We start from the raw sequence: 24,057 nt of genomic DNA, 5'->3' as shown, positions 1-24,057 counted from the left end.
AGCAACGTAAGATGCAGGAAGAACACTAGGAAGGTGACGAACATGAGTATTTGTAAGGCACATGCTCACAGCAACAGGTATCCTGGTGCCCATTAACAGATGTTATTGTTACCCAACTCAACCATTTCCAAACATGGTAAGGATAACATTAGCTGGGTTGTGCAGGAAAAAGTTCATACACCAATGGAAATGTAATACAATTACTTCTCAATAGGAAACAACATTGGGTGTACCGCCTGGGAACACATAAAGGGACTAAATGATGAAATTCCATGGTTACAAGTCACATAATAACAGCTCATATTTCAATATTTCATATTGCAGATGTATCCCCTATGACCCTCTGTTTGTATTGGGATTGTTCCTGTAAGGACACATCAAGGACTTGGATATCAGGAAAAGCCAGATTTCATATAGGTTCAGAGGCACTAATTATGCTATGCAATAAAGACACATTAATAACCATGCAGCTTCACTGAGCTTTTATTAATGTCATATGATCTTTTTTGAAAATTGATAATGTGACATGGTTCATTTTAAACTTGGACTTTAAATATACCTTGTGGACCATAAATATACTTTGTCTGGGCCCTCAGCCATTATCTATGACTGCATACATCTATTCTGAGTTTCACAAAAATATAAATATTTTTTCCCACAAATAATTTTTTTGTATTGACCTTGCTACATTTGCTGAAAAAACAACTCAATAACGCTATGCCCATTTGACAACAGCAATGCGTTCTGTGGGTCTTCATTTAGTCCTATTGGAACAGTGCAGGAATTCAATTCCCAGATGCCCTGTGTGCCATGTGAAAACGTACAGGCTAAAGTCCTCACGCCCTACACAATCATGTGGTACACTCGTCCACGTGACCCCAACATTCACCCTGTTTCTCCATTATAGTTCGGGGTACCTCCATTTTCCGCATTGGTGGGAGGAGACAATACACCGCAATAGGTGAATCCGCAGGCTGTAAACTTTGACAAAGTGAGTAGAAATATGAGATTCAGTAATGGGCATTTCCACCATGTTTATGATTACTTAATGGGTTTTACATTTTCCCTAACTTCTCTCACTTGCAGTGTGTGACTACATGGTCACACTTGTTTACCTCCTCCAACAGGTGTTTCCTAGATTAGTACAGGGTATGTTCATGAGCCAGTGTGCCACAGGATTTGCATGCATGTGTGCTACCACTGGTCATGTATTTCAAACACTGTTTTGCAGTGCATATTGAAACGCTCACCTGTTTTCCCCACAGAGTGTTTCACTTATTACAGTGGAGTGCATTAGACCTCATCCACTTGTGTGGCATGACCTTTTCACGATCAGCTGAATTCAGCATATTGTAACAAGCAATTTCTCCTGGTTACATGTTGTGTGTTTTATATTTTCTTTGTCGTTTGATTTTCTGTCTGTTTTTTTTTATTTCAATTTATTTATGTTTGCATGTCCTTGCAGGACTTCTTCAAATACATGCTGACTAAACGCAGCTCCAATTAGCAGGAGAAAAAGACTTATACCAGTGGGTATGGTGTGAATGTGTGCCTGCTTGAAATGTAAGATGTACGATCTAAGAATCTAGGGAAAAGGGATCTCTGGTCCTGAAGAAATTCACGGACCTCATTGGGCCAATTGGCTGAAACTTGTCAACCTAATAGATCGGAGTGATGTTGACTCCTGGCATTGCTTATTCTTTTTTTTATCATCCCGTCACCCTCATAATCAAATTAAGGTATCTCCTTAGTGAGGGTTCCTGGGATTTTTAGTCTTTGTTTTTTTTTGTGTGCATCCTACCCTCAACCCTCATCGACATAGGCTCCCAGTTATCTCAGGGCTGAAGCCGATCCTCCACTAGAGAATGCAATTGGTTGGTAGGATGGTGATGATGAAGCATGACACCCAGGGGTGTGTGTGAGGCCATACCTTTCAAGTCTTTTAATTGATTTATAAGTGGCTTGGATTAAGGTTCTACTTTGATAAATGAAAGATATTGCCACGGTCTATGTGGTGTCTGAGAATTGGGTAATCTCCCAATGGTGACCTGTGTAGGTCTCATTCACCTTTTTGTGAATTGTATCGAAGTTTTGGGCACAAAGTGGTGACTTTCTGAAGTCAAGTTTCTTTTAAAAATTACCTTAAATCCTATTTCAGCAATGAGTCGGGTTTAATGTAACAATAAATTTGATTCCTTGGAGTAATCTCTTTGGTGGTTCAAATGGAAGTTAGCACTTAGCGCTATGGCTAGTGAAACTCACGTTAGCCAATGGTACCACCGGCCTTGCTACAGTGAAAAAGTCAATTTTGTGTTTTCGCTGTCAGGGCATGTTCAGCACACAAAGACCATGCCCTTATTTTAATATTACGCACACTGCCTGGTGGGCTACCTAGTCCTTCCCTACGGGTGGCCTATTAATATTAAAAAGGAAGGATTTGACCTAGCAAAGGGTTTATTTTATCATGTCGAGTTTGCATGCGTAAGCTGCCCAACCAGGTTGCAGTGGCAGGCCGAGAGTCACGGTTTCACCTTGTCACAGCAGTGGTGGAACAGTTACATGCTGCAGCCCATTAATGACATCTAACTTACTAGCCCTGGTCTATAGGGCAGTCAGGCAGTGCCTGATGGGTTGGTCTAATGGGACAGTCTATGGGTCCATTTAGTGGTGGCCCTTTCTCACGGTCTGCGGGCTGGTTTCTAATCTTGATGTCCCTTATATTAGCACAAACATCCTCTGCAGTTTTTCATGCCTCGCAAAACACTTACACAGCGTGTATTTACACATTGAAAACTGCACCGATTTGCAAACATAGGCCACCTTTTTAGCTATCTGGTTAGCTAATGGAGGTCACTTTTATTCTGGTGTCCGGGCCTATTTTCTGTCCTAGTCTGACCCTGGCCCTTTGTGCCTTTTGTACCAAATTCTAGGGTCTTTAAAATAAGGTAAATGAGGCAATAAGGCATTAGCTAATTTTACTCATACTTTGGTGGTCAAACCACATGCACTGGGCCTAGACAACAAGGCCCAGTGCACTACGGAGCCAAAAAACAGTGGTATCAATCCCAAAAACGTAGGGAGTGATCATCCAAAAAGAGGTCTTTTCCTACAGCAATTAAGTGTTCCAAAGAAGGAATGTCAAAAAAGGGCCATGAGGGAAACTGAACAAAGTCTCGCATACAGGTGCATGTGCAGCGAGGGTGTATAATAGGGGAGTTAGCATATGTTACTTGCATTCACCACGTTTACCTTTGGGAAGTTACTGGGGAAGGACACAGAATGGTGTGATTTTCAAGAAATGGAAATGTAATTTTACCTTGGAGTACTTGGGTTATTTTATGTTCAGAAGCCCACAGCCCATTCTCTTTCTGTAAACGAATGCCATGGCAGGTCATTAACTGGACTGCTGGAGAGTAAAATGGAAAATATAATGCACCAATTTCAATGTTACCAGCAGTTCTGATAGGTACTGCAAATAACTAATTACTCGATTTCCCACTTTTCCGATTTTCCTAGGTGGAGATGGGAATGTTCAAGGACTTTATGGTTACCTTCAACAAGAGTTACAGAAGTCACAATGGTAAGGCTTTTATGGGATGGGAGACTTTGTAAGGATGTTGAAGGTAAGGAACATGAAAGTTATCCAAAGAATAGTTCACATATACATCGAGTTTCCTTATAGTTTCCAACCAACAATGCTTCCATTTTGAGCAATTATTTCTGGTCAGCAGAAGCATGCCAAATGGAACATGTATTGTTTGCAGACCTCATATAACCATGGGCTTTTAAGATTCATGCCGTTCAGGTTAAAAAAAAATTATATATCAAACCTAGAGATAAAAGCATGTTGTGTTACCACTGTAGACATCGCTTGAGTGGTGTCTTTGGGAGTGTTGTGCCTGAATCAAGATTACTCAACAAGAGTTGTGTCCAGTGATAGAAGCCTCTTATGTCGATGTATTGTGTTGTTTTTTCTGGAAATCTCCTCTGGAGTACTTTATGTAGTTCTGAAGGTCATATTTGCAATACTGTTTCAAGTACTGAGTGCCCTTTTAGGAATACTGTGTTCAGTGTTTTGGAGCTTTTTTTGTCTGTACCTGGAGGCCTTCTTTCCATTAGGGAACAAACGTAATGGAGAATGTTTAGAGACAGGTGGTGAAAAAGGAGCCTGGTATACGCCACAGTGGTTGATTTAGAGTTTGGCAGAGATGGTACTCCATCACAACCATCGCAGATTGCCCTCTCCACCGAACTCTCGGATCGCCTGTCCGATTTTGAGGTGGGTGGACTGCCAGGTTTACGCGGTGTAAAATGTACTCCGTTGGCGTGAATCTTCCTCAGACAGCCCGTGGGAGTTGGGCCATATGAGGTAAGCCACTCTACTTTTTGGCCTATTTAGAGTGGGTGGTCGGATGGCATATATAGAGCAGACAGTCAGATGGTTTTTGTTATTGTCAGTCACTGCTTGTTATATCCTGGCAATGAGGCGCAGTAAAAAGTGAAAAATTACCCCAACACCATTGGAGAAAACTCCCATGGTGTGGAGGTCATTATTTCCCACTTTGGGAGTCTGTTTTTGAAAAGTAAAAAACTTTGGAAAAGATCATAATTTGATGGCGGTTTCCTGAACTCACAGGAACTGCCATAATGGCGGTTCCAGCCAATGTGTGGATATGTCTGCGGGGCTGGTGGACACTTCTGAATTTGACTTGCAAAGTAAAGGCAGGATGTAAAGTACTCCTCCAACTTGTCTGCCTTTACTTGGTCCACCAAACCCTAATTCAGTCCCACAGTTCTTCACAGAAGAGGCTCAAATATCTAACGGAGTAAGAACACAGTGTAGTGGTTATGCTGATAGTCACATAATGTCTTCAGAGACTAGGCTGGGAAACAGGCACATTTGACCTGTCTTCCAGCCCTTATCTTTGTTGATTTTAGATGGCAAGATAACATTTTTCTACTGCTATTTATAGTCCTAGGATTATCACTTAAGATGCATTTAAGCATTATTTTTGTATAAAAACTGCATTGAGTATAAGGTGCTTTGAACACATATGTAGACCTCTGCTTTCCGAAAAAAAAAAACCTACAAAACAAAAAATTAGAACAGTATAAACATTATATATCACAGTGAGATTACATATGGCTCGAACCTTTTTTTGTTTTCCCTGTACCTATCTGAACTCCTTGAACATCTTTCCCCATTTGTAGGTTTCACATGAGACAGCACATCTGCTGTCGCTTGCAATTTTTTTTTCTTGTTGGTTAACCTAAACTCAAAGGGGGCTAAGAAGCAGCCCATTACTTGGCTGGCTTTATTGTTACTCGCATTTCCTTCCTTCCTTCTCGTTAGTCAGCGCATGCAGTTTTCACTTTCTCTCTTAATGCTTTTGTCTCCTCAATGGAGCATGGAACACATATTGATTAATGTCTTTATCAGGGGTGGTTCTTTCCCTAGGGCATTGGAGTGTCACCCCTCGCCCCCCAGTATTAGGCGCCATGCTATGCATAATTTTAAAAAATGATCTGTGGCTGCTCACTTCATACTTAATATGGTGCAGCCTGCAAGGAGGAATGGCCAATCGAGGTAATTGTCAATGCTGACAGGCAGCGTCAGATGAAGTTTAATGCACATGAACCCCCCCCCCCCCTGGTCTTTTGGAGCTCTGGGTTCACCTGCTAGGACAAATTGTCAGGACTTCCTCTTGGCAAAGATGGAAGTAAGAACCCCTCAAGATCCGAATGATGCACAATAGGTCCACCTCTTGATACCCCCATTTCAGATATTAAACACAGAATGTTAGGGTGATCAAGCGAGTGAAGGGATAGGAAGGAAACAGCAGGGAAGAAAGACCTGAAAGAAGAGAAAAGAATGGTTAACCCTAAATGAATATGACTACTCTTACTAAATCTTGCTAATAAGAGAAAACCACATACCTCCAAAAGAATACTGTATTCTTTTACTTCTTCCACACAGTTATTGCCTTTTCCCCAAAAGATATGTTCTCTATCCTTCAAACCACAAAGCAGAAAAAACTTTAATCTTTTCAAATAGCATAGCCACAAACAAATTGTATTCTTTCGCTCAAGCCTATAGTTATGCATACCCCAAAACAATATGGTGAAATGGACACCAAAAATATACAGAAGCCTTCAAAGTCAAAAGGTATAAAAAACTAAAAAAGTAGTCTTTGAAAGGAAGTGAAAAGGTTGGGAACCTGTTTCATGAGCAAATCCCACTCCAATGTCTTTTCCGTTTCCGTGGTATACCAAGCTAGCAATAGAAATAATACTGAAACCGCAAGTCAGTTATCGATCAAAAAAGAAATGAAAGTATTTCACCACTCCAGGTTATTACCACATAACCTCAACAGAAAAAAGGGAAGCCTTTAAGCATTGTTCTTTTGGCCTCCGGACGATATGAAACGGAACAAGGAAAACGAATGATGTTACCTCACAGCACCCGGCTTTGTTTTTCCAGCCTTTCACTCATATGCCTCCGCTGCAGTGTCCATTGGTAAATTCGAGCTCTCCTCCTAGTAAGAGGTGACGATATTCACCCCGTACCTCCTCCAGATGCTGATAGAAACAGGAGCGGGAGAAAAAGGATCACACTCTCCTTCTTCAAACATCCGCACAAAGCCAACCCAGCAGGGCTGACGACAAAGTTTCCCACGGGTCGGGAACCATGACAGCAGATCTCTCGGATCGCAAACCAAACAGCTCAGAATTACGCATGCCCGCTGACGTGCTTTGTTCGTATTTAATGTCCTCTGATAGGCCGCATCAAAACTACAATAACTCCCATTGCCTCATGGGAATTGTAGTATTTCTAATGAAAACGTAATAAACCAGAACCAAATGATTGTGTTGTTTGCCATGTAGAGCGTCCTCGCTCAGTTATTGAGGCGCCATGCTTCTGGTTCCTGACAGTACATCCCCCTCCCAGGCACCTCCTAGGTCCCGGCTTAGAAGGATGCCATACATGGAAGGCTCGTACAATCCTCGGAGCATGAACATTGGTACAGGGTTCCCACAAATTATCTGCAGCGGTGTAACCTTTCCATGGCACCAAGTACCACCGTTGACCTTTTCGATACTTAAAATCTTTGAGGCTCCTCACGTCATATTCCACCTGACCATCTTTCATGACTGGTGGAACCGCTCTACGTCTGGATTGTCCTGACTACAGTGAAAGGAAGGGTGAATCCTCATATTGGTAGACAGTCTTAACTTGTACACCACAGGGTTTATTTGCTTGATCACGGTGTAGGGGCCAATGTTCTTAGAGTGGAAAACACTACGGAACTTAAAACGTATATTTTTTGTGGATAACCACACTTTGTCTCTGTTAGACCTGTCAGCCCTTTGGGTGGTCCCTCCTCATTATTATTTATTTTGTCCCACTTCTGCCTCAAACCCTGTTATAATTTTTCCTTTTTGGGAACCACCAGACTTTTTAGTGTTGATGCAAGGTCAGGGAGCCATTTTCCCTACCCCTGGAACTTCTGTCTGAGGGCCTGAGACACAAAATGGTGGCCACCCATTGTCACCTGTGACATCACCAGAACCTCCTGGAACATTCTAGAACCCTGTGACAGTGGGAGGCAGTTTAGAATGTTGGGAGGCCATCTCAGTGTGGCAGTTGGCAACTGACTGGAGAAGAGAGAGGACAGATATAGAAGGAGGTCGGAGTAAGGCAGCAGGGGTGGAAACCAGTGCTTGGAGTGGGGTCCAGAAACCCACCCTTGATGCTAGTCCCTACTGACCAAGCCCAGCCTAAAGCCCTGTGTGGGACCAAGACCAGAAGAACCATCTTAAGGAACTGAACATTTGAAACAGGCCTTAAAGAGGAAGAACAGCAAGTTCCTGACCTGTTCAGTGGTGTCCTCCTGGAGTCCCGACGTCGAGAAGCCTGGAGACCTGGGGCCTGAGGTAGAGAGGCGGCGCTGACAGAAAGCAGACGTCGTACCCGGAGCCGCCAGAGGTCGAAGTGAGGGCGCCGACGGAGGTCGAGGAGAGGCGCCGGAGGTCGAGTGGAGATCCACCCGAGGTTGAGGTGAGGGCGCCGACGGAGGTCGAGGAGAGGCGCCGGAGGTCGAGTGGAGATTCACCCGAGGTCGAGGTGAGGGCGCCGACGGAGGTCGTGAAGCGCGCCGGAGGTCGGGAGTGGAGATCGCACTCCGGAGACACCCGGAAGCGGGGAGGCCGTGTCCCTGCGACGCCGGAAGGCGACATCGAGTCGGGATCACCCAGCGACATCGAGTCGAGACCGCCCAGTGACATCGAGACGAGGCCGCCCAGCGACATCGAGTCGAGACCGCCCAGCGACATCGAGCCGGAGCCGTCTCACGACATCGACCCGGCGCCGAGCGGAGCCGATCATCGTGAAAAGGGCAGTAAGTGGTAGAGGGGGCGTCTGAGGCCCCGTGGAGCCCTAAAAGACCATTCTAGGGGCTAGAGGGGTGTTAGAACCAGCCTGGGGGTGCCAGGGGTGAACTGAGACTGGTTGTCAGGATTGTCAGGTTGTCAGCAGCACACGGTATTACAGATAACGCCACTAACCTTATTTCCAGGGCTCCAGCAGGGACGATGAATTGTTCCCTGACTCCCTTGAACAGCGCCCCCAACAGAGGAATCGAAAATCCTCCTGCGAGAGACGCTATCTGGGGGATGCAGGGAAGGGGAAACTTAAGGAAGGGGTGCAATCCTATGCTTGTTTCTGGCTGAGCCGAAATGGCGACGGTCCTTGACACCGCAAGGATTCCCGAAATAGCCTTTGTTCGTCGAGCGGGGACAGTGATGTCGTCTCACTCAGTCCCGGGTCAAGACAAACTGCACAGGAAGGGAAAACAGAACAAATGAAATCGCGGTGATAAAGAACCAACACAAGGGTATCGAGAACGGAGTACAATGGCAGCCGGATAGAAACCACTTCATGCCAAACTCCTCATAAAATCAAACTTCGGTACAAAGTCTTGCTGCTAGTATGCGCGTGAATACTAAATGATTCTATCTGGCCCTTTCTAACTCTAGGAAATGAAATAACAGTCTCGAAATATGCACTCTTTCACAGCGCACACGGGGAAATACGAACGGGACTTCTCGTTCCTCCTGCACTCAATGTTTGTACACGGAAGGCACGAAAAGCCACAGAACGCTGCAAACACGGGGAAGGAACTCGGAGAAGCAGGGGAAAATGTTACGGAGCAATTCTCCGCGGTACCTGACTCCGGTTTTCGAAGGTTCGCTCACGCTTCCTGTGAGGAGATGGGACTCGGATACTTCTTCCTCGAGGTTCTCTAAGGAGACGGGACACGGCCCGACACTGGACTATATGCAGCAATGCTTCTAGCTGAATTCCGACGGGGAGCACCATCCGCCATTACACTCCTGATATGCTTCTTGTTGTCAAGCACCTTACCCTCCTGGCGGCGGAGCTTATGTATTGCAGGCGTGGAGATGCGCCCCATGGCCTGCTGGGAATCGTAGTCTTTGGGGCACAAACTGTGAAAGTGGCGAAAACCTGGCATGGGTGTGTAACGAAGCCTTGTGTTATGGGTGATCGCTACACTGGTGCAGTGACATCTGTGAGGGGCTGTGTAGTTTAGAGGGCCAGATCTTTAGGTTAACCTGGTTCTGCCTCAGCTTAGGCCCCAGCCTTGTCCAATCTAGGTGGGACACCCCCATGCCATCCAAATGACCACAAGCTGTGTATGGGCAAAGTAAGACCAAGTTACCTCATGAAAGTGATCTGATCTATACTGTCATTGATTGCTTTTCCTTATTTATTGAAGGTGCTTTATTTATTGTCTTCCACTAATTTATTCCTGCACTATATTTATTGTCTGACTGTATTTATTTGCCTTCTGTATTTATTGCACAACTATTTATTCTTTGCTTAATGAGGACCTGAACCTATTTATTGAAATTCCAAAGTAGCATTGTTTATTTGACCTGCTCTTTTAAAGAAAAATCCTATTGTATTGTATTTATGTTATGAAACCTGCAACTAAGAGAAAATAAGATAAAGACATATATATTTTCAACTTGTCTTCCATAATTTTTACGGTGTAGTGTCGTTTTTGGAACGGATGAACGCATGGTTATTGTGAGGGTGTGACGTACGCTTAACACGGTGCCTGACCCCCCAACCGCTCGAGCCAAGCTACCACTGTGCTGGGAACCTGGTGACTGCTAACCCGGTTGCCCGGTTTCCAACATAAAATTGGTGTTCAGCGGTGGGATAGAGCTGTGCTTGTGTCTACTCGACAATAACTGTGGGTAGTCCATAGGCCTACACCGGGAGTTTTCTCCAAGCGGACTTCCTAATTTTGAGTTTTGTTTTTTCCAAATTTACTTCTGGTGGTGGGAGGAGGTATTACAAAAGGTACCCCCCTGCATAGCTTCTGTAAGCAACTGTCTTCTATCCTGAGTGGGCAAAATGGAGTTTGTGTTGGAGGATGTGGAAACTTACACTGTGGCCCAACTCAAAGAGTTTTGTGAGAGAGAGGGGGTGTATTGTCCCCCAGGTGCAAAGAAGGGTGAGCTCCAAACCAGCTTGAGGGCTTGGGGGGAGGCACGACGAGAAAGTAAGGCTGAACAGGAGGACAGGGATGGAGAGACTGACCACGAGTGGGCTGGTTTGTACCAACCTGAGGTGGGGAACCTATTAGCGGGGCCCAGAACACTTTCAAGGAAGGGCAGCAGTGTCTCTAGTGGCGGCTTATCAGAAGCAGAATTAATTGACCGGAGGGAAAAAAGACAACTCACATGGGAATTGGCGAAGCTGGAGAAGGAAAAGGAGGGACAGAGGATGGCTCACGAGTTGAGGCTCAAGGAGATAGATCTCCAGATCCTACGGGTCGGGGCACACACTGTTCCTAATGGTGGCAGCGAAGAAAGAGAAATCACCAGGGAACCCAAACCCTATTTGCCAAAAGACATAGTAGCTAGCTATAGTGCGGGAGATGAAATCGCCAAGTGGCTAGCAGCCTATGAGGTCTCTTTAAGAGCCCATGGGGTTCCAGAGAAATATTGGGGAGGGGGATTGTATAAATACATGCCTCCAGCTGGCAGGGATACATTATTGGCCCTAGAGCAGGATGAGCAGACCCACTACCCCACCATGAAAGTGGTGCTCGTGAGGAAGTTTGGACTAACACCCGAGAAGTATAGACAGAAGTTCCGGGGTAGCCACAAACTGGGCACACAGAATTGGGTGGATTTCCTGGACTATGCAAAGAAGGCATTAGAGGGTTGGATACAAGGCAGCGAGGTGAGGGACTACAAGGGGTTGTTTGATTTGATGTTGAAGGAACACCTGCTTGAAAAATGTTTCCCTGACCTGCGTCAACACCTGGTGGATAGCAAGCTGACCAATCCCCGGAAGCTTGCTGAGGAGGCGGACATTTGGGCTAGTACCCGGGTGTCCACAAGGGGGACTGGAGGGGACTCTCAAAAGACCGGACAGGGCGCCCCCCAGAAGAAAGAGGGAGGGGAAAAGAAAACGGAGTTCTCTAAAGGCCCCCAAAATAGTTCCCAAGGGAAGGGAACGGGATTCACCCCTAGGGCTAACACACCCAGAAACCCTAATCCTGGCCAGAGTCAGCAGCCAAGGGTTGTCCATTGCTACGAGTGCGGTGGTGTCGGACACTATAAGGGAGATGTGAAGTGCCCGAAAAGACCACCCCCTCCCATCGGAGGGAAGGCCCCCGGAGTAGCTAGTGTAGTGCTCGGGGAGGAGATGCCTTTAGATAAGGGAAGGGAGTGGGCGGGTGTCACTTTAGTGTCCCTGGGAGAACGGGAGATGGTTCCTAAGATCCAGGTGCCCGCAAATACCACAAAGTATGGGCAGTGGGTCACCATCAACGGCCAAAGAGGGGAGGCTCTGAGAGACACAGGAGCCAGTATGACTATGGTACGTAGCCAACTGGTGTCTCCAGAGCAGGTGATTCCCGATGTACTCCCCCCTGCCGTGATGGCTGACGGCAGAATGGGCCACTATCCGGTGGCCGAGGTTCCATTTGAATGGGAAGGGGTTGCAGGGTTGCTTCGAGTTGCCGTAAGCCCTGCCGTGCCAGTCGATTGTCTGCTGGGGAATGACATGGAGCATAATGCTTGGAAGGAGGTGGAATACCGGACTCATGCTGAGATGCTGGGTACACCTGACTGGGCCTGTGTCAGCACAAGGTCTGCGACTACCCGGAGGGGGAGTTCGTTTAGGCGGGAGCCTGGAACAAAGGCACCGCCGGCTGCCGACCAAGGGAAGAACCGAGGGCAGGGGGAGCCTGCCTCGGCATCCGCGCCCCGTGTGACGGATAGGCCACCGGAGGTGGTGGACCAGGAGTCCGCGGAGGGGGATGTTACCGAACTGGAGAACCTACCCATCCCGGCCGAGTGGCACGTGGAGGGAGGGCCGACCAGGGAGGAATTCTGCAAGGGCCATAGGGAGTGTCCTACCCTTGAGGGACTGAGGCGACAGGCCGAAGCCCAGGCAGCAGGGAACGTTGAGGGGAACTATAATATTTACTGGGAGGATGGCCTCCTCTACAGTGAACCCAAGGCACCCATGCACGGATCGTCACGGGCCTTGGTTGTCCCTCAACGTTATCGAGCCTTCCTCCTGGAATTGGCTCATGAGATCCCCTTGGCAGGACACCTGGGGCAAGACAAGACCTTTGCCCGGCTTGTCCCACACTTTTATTGGCCTCAAATGAAAGTGTCGTCCGACACCTATTGCCGGACGTGTGTGTCTTGTCAAGCTAGTGGGAAAACAGGGGTGAAGCTGAAAGCTCCCCTGGAACCACTTCCTGTCGTTAGCACCCCCTTTGAAAGGGTGGGCATCGACATTGTGGGTCCGTTAGATCCGCCTACTACAGCTGGTCACAGGTTTATCCTGGTTCTGGTGGATCATGCCACACGGTACCCAGAGGCTATACCTCTGAGGACCATTACAGCACCTGTTGTGGCTAGGGCTCTGATGGGAATCTTTACCCGAGTGGGATTTCCCAAGGAAGTTGTGTCCGACAGGGGGACCAACTTCATGTCAGCATACATGCGGGCCATGTGGAAGGAGTGTGGGGTGACCTACCGGTTCACCACTCCTTACCACCCCCAGACCAATGGTCTGGTGGAGAGGTTCAATAAAACCTTGAAAGGCATGATCAGAAGTCTGCCTGAAAGCCTGCGGAGGAAATGGGACGTCCCCCTACCCTGTCTATTGTTTTCTTACAGGGAAGTGCCACAGAAGGGAGTGGGCTTCAGCCCCTTCGAGCTTTTGTATGGGCACCCTGTGCGTGGACCTCTCAGCCTGGTGAGAGACGGATGGGAAAGAACTCCCAGAAAGCTTCCCCAGGATGTGGTGAGCTACATGCTGGCCTTCCGGAGCCAAATGGCTAAGTTGTGGAAGCAAGCTTCTGACAACTTGGAAGCCAGCCAAGCAGTGATGAAGGCGTGGTACGACCACAATGCTCACCCGGTGGAATTGGAGCCTGGCCAGAAGGTGTGGGTGATCGAACCAGGAGAGCTTAGCGCCCTCCAGGATCGCTGGTCAGGACCCTTTGAGGTGTTGGAGAAGAAGGGTAAGGCTACCTACTTGGTGGATCTGAAGACCCCTCGCCAGCCCCTACGGGTGCTGCATGCCAACCGCCTCAAACCCCACCGTGAGAGGCTTGAAGTCATATTGCTGATGGTGACTGACGGAGCAGAGGACGTGGAAGGCGAGCCTCTCCCCGACTTATTTGCGTCTTAAGAGAAGGATGGGTTGGTGGAGGGAGTGATTCTCTCCCCGTCCCTAACTCCTGAACAGCAGGAGGACTGCCGCCAGGTCCTGGGGAAGTACTCTTCGTTGTTCTCCCTTGTTCCGGGTAGGACTCACCTGTGCGTCCATGACGTGGACACAGGAGACAGCCCACCTGTGAAGTCAAAGATCTACCGGATGACAGACAAGGTGAAGGCCAGCATTCATAGTGAAGTCACTAAGATGCTGGAGCTAGGAGTGATAGAACCTTCTAGCAGCCCCTGGTCCAGTCCGGTGGTACTAGTACCAAAAGCTGTACCACCGGGTGCCCAACCGGAACTGAGGTTCTGTGTGGACTACCGGGGACTGAATTCAGTAACCAAGACTGATGCTCATCCGATCCTGAGGGCGGATGAACTGATTGACCGGCTGGGAGCTGCCCAATATCTGAGTACCTTTGACCTTACTTCCGGGTACTGGCAGATCTCTCTGACTGATGGAGCTAAGGAAAGGTCAGCCTTCTCCACGCCCAAGGGCCACTACTAGTTCTGCGTGATGCCCTTTGGGCTCAAGAACGCACCTGCCACGTTTTAGCGTCTGGTGAACCAGATCCTCACTGGAATGGAGAGTTTCTCTGCTGCTTATCTGGACGACATTGCCGTCTTCAGTAACAGCTGGGAGGATCACTTGCGTCACCTGCAAGCTGTTCTCCAGGCCCTGAAACACGCTGGTTTAACGATCAAGGCCAGTAAATGCCAGATCGGGCAGGGGTCGGTAGTGTACCTTGGACACTTGGTGGGTAGGGGAGCGGTGCAACCCCTCCAGGCGAAAATCGAGGCCATCATGGCCTGGGAACCCCCCAAGACTCAGACTGAGGTCCGAGCTTTTCTGGGCCTCACCGGATATTACCGCCGCTTGGTGAAGGGGTATGGTACCATTGTGGCCCCCCTCACGGAGCTTACGTCCAAGAAGCAACCTCGACGGGTAGTCTGGACGGAGGCTTGTCAGCAGGCCTTTGTGAAACTGAAGCAAGCCATGTGCGAGGCCCCGGTCTTAAGGGCCCCAGATTTTTCCAAGGAGTTCATTGTCCAGACAGATGCATCGGAACATGGCATTGGGGCAGTGTTATCGCAACTCAATGAAGAGGGTCTGGATCAACCCGTGGTCTTCCTATCCCGGAGACTACTTCCCAGGGAACAGAAGTGGAGTGCAATAGAGCGTGAAGCCTTTGCCGTGGAATGGGCTCTGAAGAAGTTGCGGCCATACCTGTTTGGCTCGCACTTCCTAGTTCAGACCGACCACAGACCCCTTCGGTGGCTGATGCAGATGAAGGGGGAGAATCCCAAGTTGCTAAGGTGGTCTATCTCCCTACAGGGAATGAACTTTCAGGTGGAACATCGACCTGGAGTGGACCACGCCAATGCAGACGGTCTCTCAAGGTATTTCCGCCTTAGTGATGAGAACTCCCAAGGGGTTGGGTAGCTCTCCCCACTTTCAGCTGGGGGGGACGCGTGGTAGACCTGTCAGCCCTTTGGGTGGTCCCTCCTCATTATTATTTATTTTGTCCCACTTCTGCCTCAAACCCTGTTATAATTTTTCCTTTTTGGGAACCACCAGACTTTTTAGTGTTGATGCAGGGTCAGGGAGCCATTTTCCCTACCCCTGGAACTTCTGTCTGAGGGCCTGAGACACAAAATGGTGGCCACCCATTGTCACCGGTGACATCACCAGAACCTCCTGGAACATTCTAGAACCCTGTGACAGTGGGAGGCAATTTAGAATGTTGGGAGGCCATCTCAGTGTGGCAGTTGGCAACTGACTGGAGAAGAGAGAGGACAGATATAGAAGGAGGTCGGAGTAAGGCAGCAGGGGTGGAAACCAGTGCTTGGAGTGGGGTCCAGAAAGCCACCCTTGATGCTAGTCCCTACTGACCAGGCCCAGCCTAAAGCCCTGTGTGGGACCAAGACCAGAAGAACCATCTTAAGGAACTGAACATTTGAAACAGGCCTTAAAGAGGAAGAACAGCAAGTTCCTGACCTGTTCAGTGGTGTCCTCCTGGAGTCCCGACGTCGAGAAGCCTGGAGACCTGGGGCCTGAGGTAGAGAAGCGGCGCTGACAGAAAGCAGACGTCGTACCCAGAGCCGCCAGAGGTCGAAGTGAGGGCACCGACGGAGGTCGAGGAGAGGCGCCGGAGGTCGAGGAGAGATTCACCCGAGGTCGAGGTGAGGGCGCCGACGGAGGTCGAGGAGAGGCGCCGGAGGTCGAGTGGAGATCCACCCGAGGTCGAGGTGAGGGCGCCGACAGAGGTCGTGAAGCGCGCCGGAGGTCGGGAGTGGAGATCGCACTCCGGAGACACCCAGAAGCGGGGAGGCCGTGTCCCTGCGACGCCGGAAGGCGACATCGAGTCGGGATCGCCCAGCGACATCGAGTCGAGACCGCCCAGTGACATCGAGACGAGGCCGCCCAGCGACATCGAGTCGAGACCGCCCAGCGACATCGAGTCGAGACCGCCCAGCGACATCGAGACGAGGCCGCCCAGCGACATCGAGACGAGGCCGCCCAGCGACATCGAGTCGAGACTGCCCAGCGACATCGAGCCGGAGCCGTCTCACGACATCGACCCGGCGCCGAGCGGAGCCGATCATCGTGAAAAGGGCAGTAAGTGGTAGAGGGGGCGTCTGAGGCCCCGTGGAGCCCTAAAAGACCATTCCAGGGGCTAGAGGGGTGTTAGAACCAGCCTGGGGGTGCCAGGGGTGAACTGAGACTGGTGCAGTGACATCTGTGAGGGGCTGTGTAGTTTAGAGGGCCAGATCTTTAGGTTACCCTGGTTCTGCCTCAGCTTAGGCCCCAGCCTTGTCCAATCTAGGTGGGACACCCCCATGCCATCCAAATGACCACAAGCTGTGTATGGGCAAAGTAAGACCAAGTTACCTCATGAAAGTGATCTGATCTATACTGTCATTGATTGCTTTTCCTTATTTATTGAAGGTGCTTTATTTATTGTCTTCCACTAATATATTCCTGCACTATATTTATTGTCTGACTGTATTTATTTGCCGTCTGTATTTATTGCACAACTATTTATTCTTTGCTTAATGAGGACCTGAACCTATTTATTGAAATTCCAAAGTAGCATTGTTTATTTGACCTGCTCTTTTAAAGAAAAATCCTATTGTATTGTATTTATGTTATGAAACCTGCAACTAAGAGAAAATAAGATAAAGACATATATATTTTCAACTTGTCTTCCATAATTTTTACGGTGTAGTGTCGTTTTTGGAACGGTTGAACGCATGGTTATTGTGAGGGTGTGACATACGCTTAACACGGTGCCTGACCCCCCAACCGCTCGAGCCAAGCTACCACTGTGCTGGGAACCTGGTGACTGCTAACCCGGTTGCCCGGTTTCCAACAGTCTCCAACTTGAAATGTAGGCCCTTCCTTACATCGTTTATCAGCCCATTTTTTGTATTGTACTTTGGTGTGCTTTAAGTGAACTTGTATCTTTTTATGAATGTTCTTCATTGCTTGAATACATGCTCCCATTAATGGTACCGTTACTTGTGTCACTGGGAGAGTAACAGGAAGAATTTGTGGATGGACCCCAAATTAGCAAACAACAGCGACACACCAATTGCATTAGGCACAGCGTTGTTGTAAGCTAGTTCAGCCATCCATAACAAAGCTACCCAAGATTCCTCTGCATCATCTGCACAAAATCGTAGATATTTCTTAAGTGTAAGATTGAGCCTTTCTGTCTGCCCCTCAGTTTGCGGATGGAAGCTCGTTGACAAAGCTGAACAGATTTGTAAGGTGTGATGTATCTGAGGCGTGTCTCCGCATGATTGCCTCTTTCACCGTTTCGCACAATATTGTTTTAGACTTGTTTCAAGAATAGAATCTTTATTTGTCTCTTTGACCAAACTAATATTGACATATACAATGACAGTGGAACTAAGGATGAATTTGGCCCTTCTTTAGTGAAAGAAATATTACGGAACACTTATGGGAGATAGTTACCATTCGATTTGTGACTCTTCTTTTTTTTTAAAATAGATTCGTGGAGAACATTTTTGCCTAAAAAGACCTTATGTTCGTGACTACTTGAGAGGACCTTAATTGGTTATAAGATAGTTCGTTTTTGTTGGTTAGGTGAGCCATATTTTATTTATTATATACTTTGGGCACTCTCACTCTCTCTTGTCCAGATACTTGGTGCAATTTTAGCAAACTTTAAGGAGAATATAATAGTAAGTCTGACGAGTGTGTATTCTATCACTCTCATGAAATACTCTGGATGTCTATTGACTCCTTGGATACACTTCTCTATGGTTGAATTTTCCAGGCCTTTTGTCCTTCATGCACTGTTTTTTCTTGGATTCTTCGGTTTCTTTCTGCAAACGTTTCAGTACCTCCTCTTCCCCTTTTTAGGTCGAGGACTACCGGTCTGCCGAAGGCAGAACCGGAAGTCGGAAGATTTAATGTTTCCTAGAGTGGCTATTTAGCCCGCCTCTCTTTTTGCTTCTCCTCCATTGGCTGGCTTCCTAAACGGAGGCCCGCCATTGGAGGAGAGAGCCGTCCCTCCAAATAGGCTCCGTCTTTTTCAGATTCGGGGGCGTGTTCCTTGCTGTTCTTTCCACTTTTTAGCCACGCCCTTTTAGAACAGCAGGAACACGCCCCCGAATCCGAAAAAGTTTCGGAGCTTCCATCCGCCATTGTTTTGCTGTCCTCTGGCCGTGAGGATCTTCGTGCTGTTGTGAGTATAGTTGGCGGCGCTGCCCTTCGATGAGCAGGGATCCGCACCGTGCCTTGGACGCCTTTCCCCCTTGTTAGACTCTCTCTGTAGGTGGGGCCCCTTACAGCTAGTAATCTCACCCGGCCTTGTTTAGCATTCACGCGAAGCTCCGAGGGCGTTGCGTGCGGCGCCGGGCTCGGGAATCCTTAAGTCTTGACCAGCAGTTCATCTCATATGGCACATATTTCCGTTTTACTCCCATCGGTTTCGAGCTTTAAATGATCAGAGGGCGGGCGGCATTATCTGTGTACTCAGCTGGCATTCATCATAGCTTGTGGTGTTGGTGCTTGCAGTATTACATTGTTTACAGATAGCGCTCCATTCTACATCCTGCGTTTCCAAGTGCTGTAAACATCAGCTGTTCTTGCCTTGTTTAGCATTCACGCGAAGCTCCGAGGGCGTTGCGTGCGGCGCCGGGCTCGGGAATCCTTAAGTTTTGACCAGCAGTTCATCTCATATGGCACATATTTCCGTTTTACTCCCATCGGTTTCGAGCTTTAAATGATTAGAGGGCGGGCGGCATTATCTGTGTACTCAGCTGGCATTCATCATAGCTTGTGGTGTTGGTGCTTGCAGTATTACATTGTTTACAGATAGCGCTCCATTCTACATCCTGCGTTTCCAAGTGCTGTAAACATCAGCTGTTCTTGCCTTGTTTAGCATTCACGCGAAGCTCCGAGGGCGTTGCGTGCGGCGCCGGGCTCGGGAATCCTTAAGTCTTGACCAGCAGTTCATCTCATATGGCACATATTTCCGTTTTACTCCCATCGGTTTCGAGCTTTAAATGATCAGAGGGCGGGCGGCATTATCTGTGTACTCAGCTGGCATTCATCATAGCTTGTGGTGTTGGTGCTTGCAGTATTACATTGTTTACAGATAGCGCTCCATTCTACATCCTGCGTTTCCAAGTGCTGTAAACATCAGCTGTTCTTGCCTTGTTTAGCATTCACGCGAAGCTCCGAGGGCGTTGCGTGCGGCGCCGGGCTCGGGAATCCTTAAGTCTTGACCAGCAGTTCATCTCATATGGCACATATTTCCGTTTTACTCCCATCGGTTTCGAGCTTTAAATGATCAGAGGGCGGGCGGCATTATCTGTGTACTCAGCTGGCATTCATCATAGCTTGTGGTGTTGGTGCTTGCAGTATTACATTGTTTACAGATAGCGCTCCATTCTACATCCTGCGTTTCAAAGTGCTGTAAACATCAGCTGTTCTTGTTTTCCGATGTAACTTGCATACCTTGTTAGGATAGAAGGCTGAGTCGGCTTTGGTAGGATTTAAGTCTTGACCAGCAGTTCATCTCATATGGCACTTATTTCCGTTTTACTCCCATCGGTTTAGCACTAGTGTTCTTAACAGAATTAAAAGCTTACACGCTTATCATGGTGCTGGAAAGTGAACGAATCTCTTCCAGACTAGTGCACATGTTAAGTGCCTGTGTTAGTCTAGTGCCATGGAACTCTCAGGGGAGACACGTTTCTGAACGCGTAGCCTCCTTCATCTACGTTACTTTTTTATTTATTATTTATTTTATTTATTTATTTATACAGTACTTTGTGCTCCAGTGGAAGAGAGGGCGCTGGACGCTGGTTCAGCATTGTTTCTCGGCGCTTTGGCGGTATGTCAGAACACCGAGGCTAATAATATAGACATGTATTGACCCCCACGAGATCGACGACTATTATATGGTTCGGATCACCATACTTGTGGAGTGAAGAGTCACTATTTTACCTCTCCGGTGAGGGAGTGGCCGCCTGGCCATTGGAAGGATGACGTGCGTCAGCCTCTGCTCCCCAGAGAGTCTCTGTACCCCCAGCCAGCCTCTGTAGATGCAGTACCCAGCCAGTCAGCACGTCCCTGCACCCTCAGCCAATCTCAGCGCTACCAGTCTCTGTACCCTGCCAATCTTTGTATTCGAACCAGTGACCGCATTCCCGGCCAATTCTCGTAGCCACAGCCCTGCGATTCTTCAGCACAAATATAATGCAGTCCATGTTCTCCACTTTAGAACACAATTAAAAAGTAAATGTAAGTACTGTAACACTTATTTGTATTCGTGAATGAGCTCAGAGCAAATGCACTTTCAACTACTTCTCTCTCTAAAAAGATCACTACCTCACTCTCTCACTCCCTCACTCTCTATATCACAACTTCACTCTCTCTCTAACTCACTACATCACTCACTCTCTATCTCTCTACCTCACTCTTTCTATCTCACTAACTCACTTTCACTGTCTCTTTCACTACCTCTCTCTATCTCACTACATCACAACACCACTCTGCTTACATCTCACTACCTCACAACATCCCTCTCCCTCACTACATCACTGTTTCACTACCTCACTCTCTCACTACATAACTCTCTCTACCTCACTACTCCACTCTATCTCACTACCTCACTATCTCACAACTTCTCTCTCTCAAAACATCACTACCTCACTCTCTAGCTCACACCCTCACAACTTCACTCTCTCACTCACTACCTCAATCACTCTCTATCTCACTAACTCACTTTCACTCTCTCTTTCACTACCTCTCTCTCTATCTCACTACATCACAACATCACTCTATGCTTATATATCACTACCTCACAACATCCCTCTCCCTCACTACCTCACTCTCTCTATCTCACTACCTCACTCTCTATCTACCTCACTCTCTATCTCACTACCTCACTCTCTATCTACCTCACTCTCTCTCACTACCTCACTCTCTATTTCAATACCTCACTCTCTCTCTCTATCTCACTACCTCACTCTCTCTCTGCTAATGCAATAGGTATCACATATGCAAAAAAAGCTAATGCCAATAGAAATGACAATGCCATTTATTTAGGGATACAAAAATGATAAAAAAAATAATGAGCAATACCAATAGCTCTACCTATAATATTGCCGAGACCATTGCATTGTAAATGCTTGTTTCTAAAATGTGATCTAAATGGATAGCGTGAATAAACAAAATTTGGATTTTTTGAATTGTATTTTTACAGACTTAGGTGGTATTTGTTAGACTATTTTTTCTAACTTTTTTCCTTTGGATACATTTGAATTATTTGGCAAAAACTTAAATGATATACACATCTTGTATTACAGCCTTGACAAAGTCTAAGGGGAGACGAAACACGTGTTGGTTGGCAGTTCTGTTTTGGATGTACCACCAATGAGAAAAATAAAGAGAAACATATTTGTGAAGACAAGCCTAACAAACGTGGAGTCTGCTTTTTGAGTAATATTGTACACCAACATATGTGAAATCATAGGTGTGGTAATATAACTAACTATTGTGATTGTGTCATATCCTGATTGTGACTGATCGAATTGGGAGTGCTACATATTTCTTTCAATTATTGTAAATAATTGTTTGTTCTCCTAACATCTGGGTTAGGGGCATATGGCATCTTTTGGTAGTAGATGCTAGAAAGAAGAGATTAGCACCCAAATAACAGAAGAATTTTCAAATATATTTGTCACACGTAAAAGATTGTTAAAGAAATATCTATGATTGTGCGGTTCCGTTTTCCTGTCTAGGAAAAGACTACTACCAAAATTTCTTGTTATTACAACTAAGGTTTTACACCATGTTTGCCAAAACCTGCCAGTGAATTGAGGACCTCTGTCCGAAATTATCACTTCTGGCAATCCATGTAAACGAACCACATTTTGCAACAATAACTGTGCTGTTTGCCCTGCCGTGGATAAAGTGTTTAATGGAAAAAAAATTCCGATTTTCGTATGGCTGTCGATCACCACCATATTGGCTGTATGTCCCTGATTCTTTGGTAATCTGGCAAAGAAGTCAAGACTTATGCTCTTTCATGGCTGATCTGGGGTAGGCAGAGATATCAATTGTCCTGTGGTGGGTTTAGAAGTACTACTCTTAGCTCTAGCACACACACACCGCTATTTGTGATCCATTTCTGCACATCCGCCCCCATGGAAACCCATCAAAAATAACGCTGAATAAGATCCAATGTCTTTGTGTATCCAGGATGCCCTGCCATCCTCGGTTCGTGGCACCTCTTAAAAGCCTTTAGCTGTGTTTCCTTATTGGTTAGAATAGCCGGTTCTTATAAAAAGGCACTCCTTGTTTGAGGCTTCGGTGAATACCTTGGTTAACCCACGAATCCCACGTGGAGGCTGGTTTAGCCTTTTTAACTTCATCCAGGATAGTATCTATGGTGAGTACACACAACACCTTGGAGGGTTGTATGATTGTTTCCATTGTTGCTTCTTGCAAACAATCATTCACAGATTGTCTAGACAAAGCATCCACCTTTCTATTCTCAGTACTTGGTTGATACGTGACTACAAAATCAGCAAAAAACAACATCCATCACATCCGTCTTTGGGTCAATTGTCTTGCAGTTTTCATGAACTGTAGGTTCCTGTGGTCCGTGTACACTGTGACAATGTGTCGAGCCCCCCACAGGTGCTGTCTCCATTCTTGGAAAGATCTTGTAATAACCAGCAGTTCTTTCTCTGCTATGGTGTAGTTCATTTCAGCTGGATTATGTTTTTTAGACAGGCTATTGGATGAAGTTGACCTGTACTTTTGTCTCTTTGTGATAATATTGCTCCAACAGCCACATTGGATGCATCTGCTTCCACTATGAAAGGGGCTTCAGGATTGGCATGGCTTAATATAGGTGCTGAAGTGAATGCCTTCTTTAAAAAAAACTGAAGGCTTCTGCGGCTTCAAAAGACCAAATGAAAGGGACTCCTTTTCTTAACAACCTATTGATTGGGGCTACTACCTGTGAGAAATGGCGTCTAGATCTCCGATAGTAGTTAGCAAAAACCAAAAAGCATTGCACATCTTTCACACTATGTGGTTCAGGCCATTCTTGCACTGCTTGTACCTTTCTTTCCACCATACGAAACCCAGAGGGGCATAACGTGATCCCCATGAATTTCACTTCCAACACATGAAACTCACATTTGCTTAAATTGCAAAACAAATGGTGTTGTCTTAGTTTCTTCAACACTAACACCACATGTGTCTTGTGCTCTTTCTCATCTGCTGAGTATATCAGAATGTCGTCTATATAAACAACTACGAATGTATCCAAATATTCCATCAAAACCTCATTCAAGAAATATTGGAAAGCCGCTGGGGCATTGCACAAGCCGAACGGCATGACTGTATACTCAAACAATCTGTATCTTGTTTTAAACGCAGTCTTCCATTCATCCCTGTCTCTCATTCTTACCAGGTGATATGCTCCCCTTAAATCCAGTGTCTTATAAACTTTTGCTTCTTTGACTTGATCCAAAAGAACTAAGATTAAAGGAAGAGGATACCTGTTTTTAATAGTGTTTATTTTTAACATGCGAAAATCTATGCAGGTACGCATCTCACCATTAGCTTTGGAAATAAAGAAAAGAGGTGAAGTATCAGGAGAACGGGAAGGTATAATAAATCCTATTGAAGTGTAGTGATCTAGACAAGGCATAGGCTCTACAAGACGGTAGAATAGCACCGGGTGTCTCGCTTCGTCTTTCAGATGATACAGAATCTTC

General features: G+C 46.9%; 1 protein-coding gene across 8 annotated transcripts in view; it reads left to right on the top strand.

The window, feature by feature from the left end:
* The window catches only part of CTSW (cathepsin W), a 1,394,816-nt gene that overhangs the window by 586,071 nt on the left and 784,688 nt on the right, over positions 1-24,057 (top strand). For all 8 annotated transcript variants that reach the window (XM_085625446.1, XM_085625448.1, XM_085625452.1 and 5 more), the window contains one exon: positions 3,517-3,580. In XM_085625446.1, coding sequence (XP_085481572.1) covers positions 3,523-3,580 — 58 coding nt within the window. In that variant the 5' untranslated portion in view covers positions 3,517-3,522. The remainder of the gene's footprint in view (positions 1-3,516; positions 3,581-24,057) is intronic.

This window comes from Triturus cristatus, chromosome 9 (genome assembly GCF_964204655.1).
Source record: "Triturus cristatus chromosome 9, aTriCri1.1, whole genome shotgun sequence".
NCBI classification, from domain to species: domain Eukaryota; kingdom Metazoa; phylum Chordata; class Amphibia; order Caudata; family Salamandridae; genus Triturus; species Triturus cristatus.
Note: the sequence above shows the minus strand (reverse complement) of the source record. Positions and strands in the feature narration are given on the sequence as shown.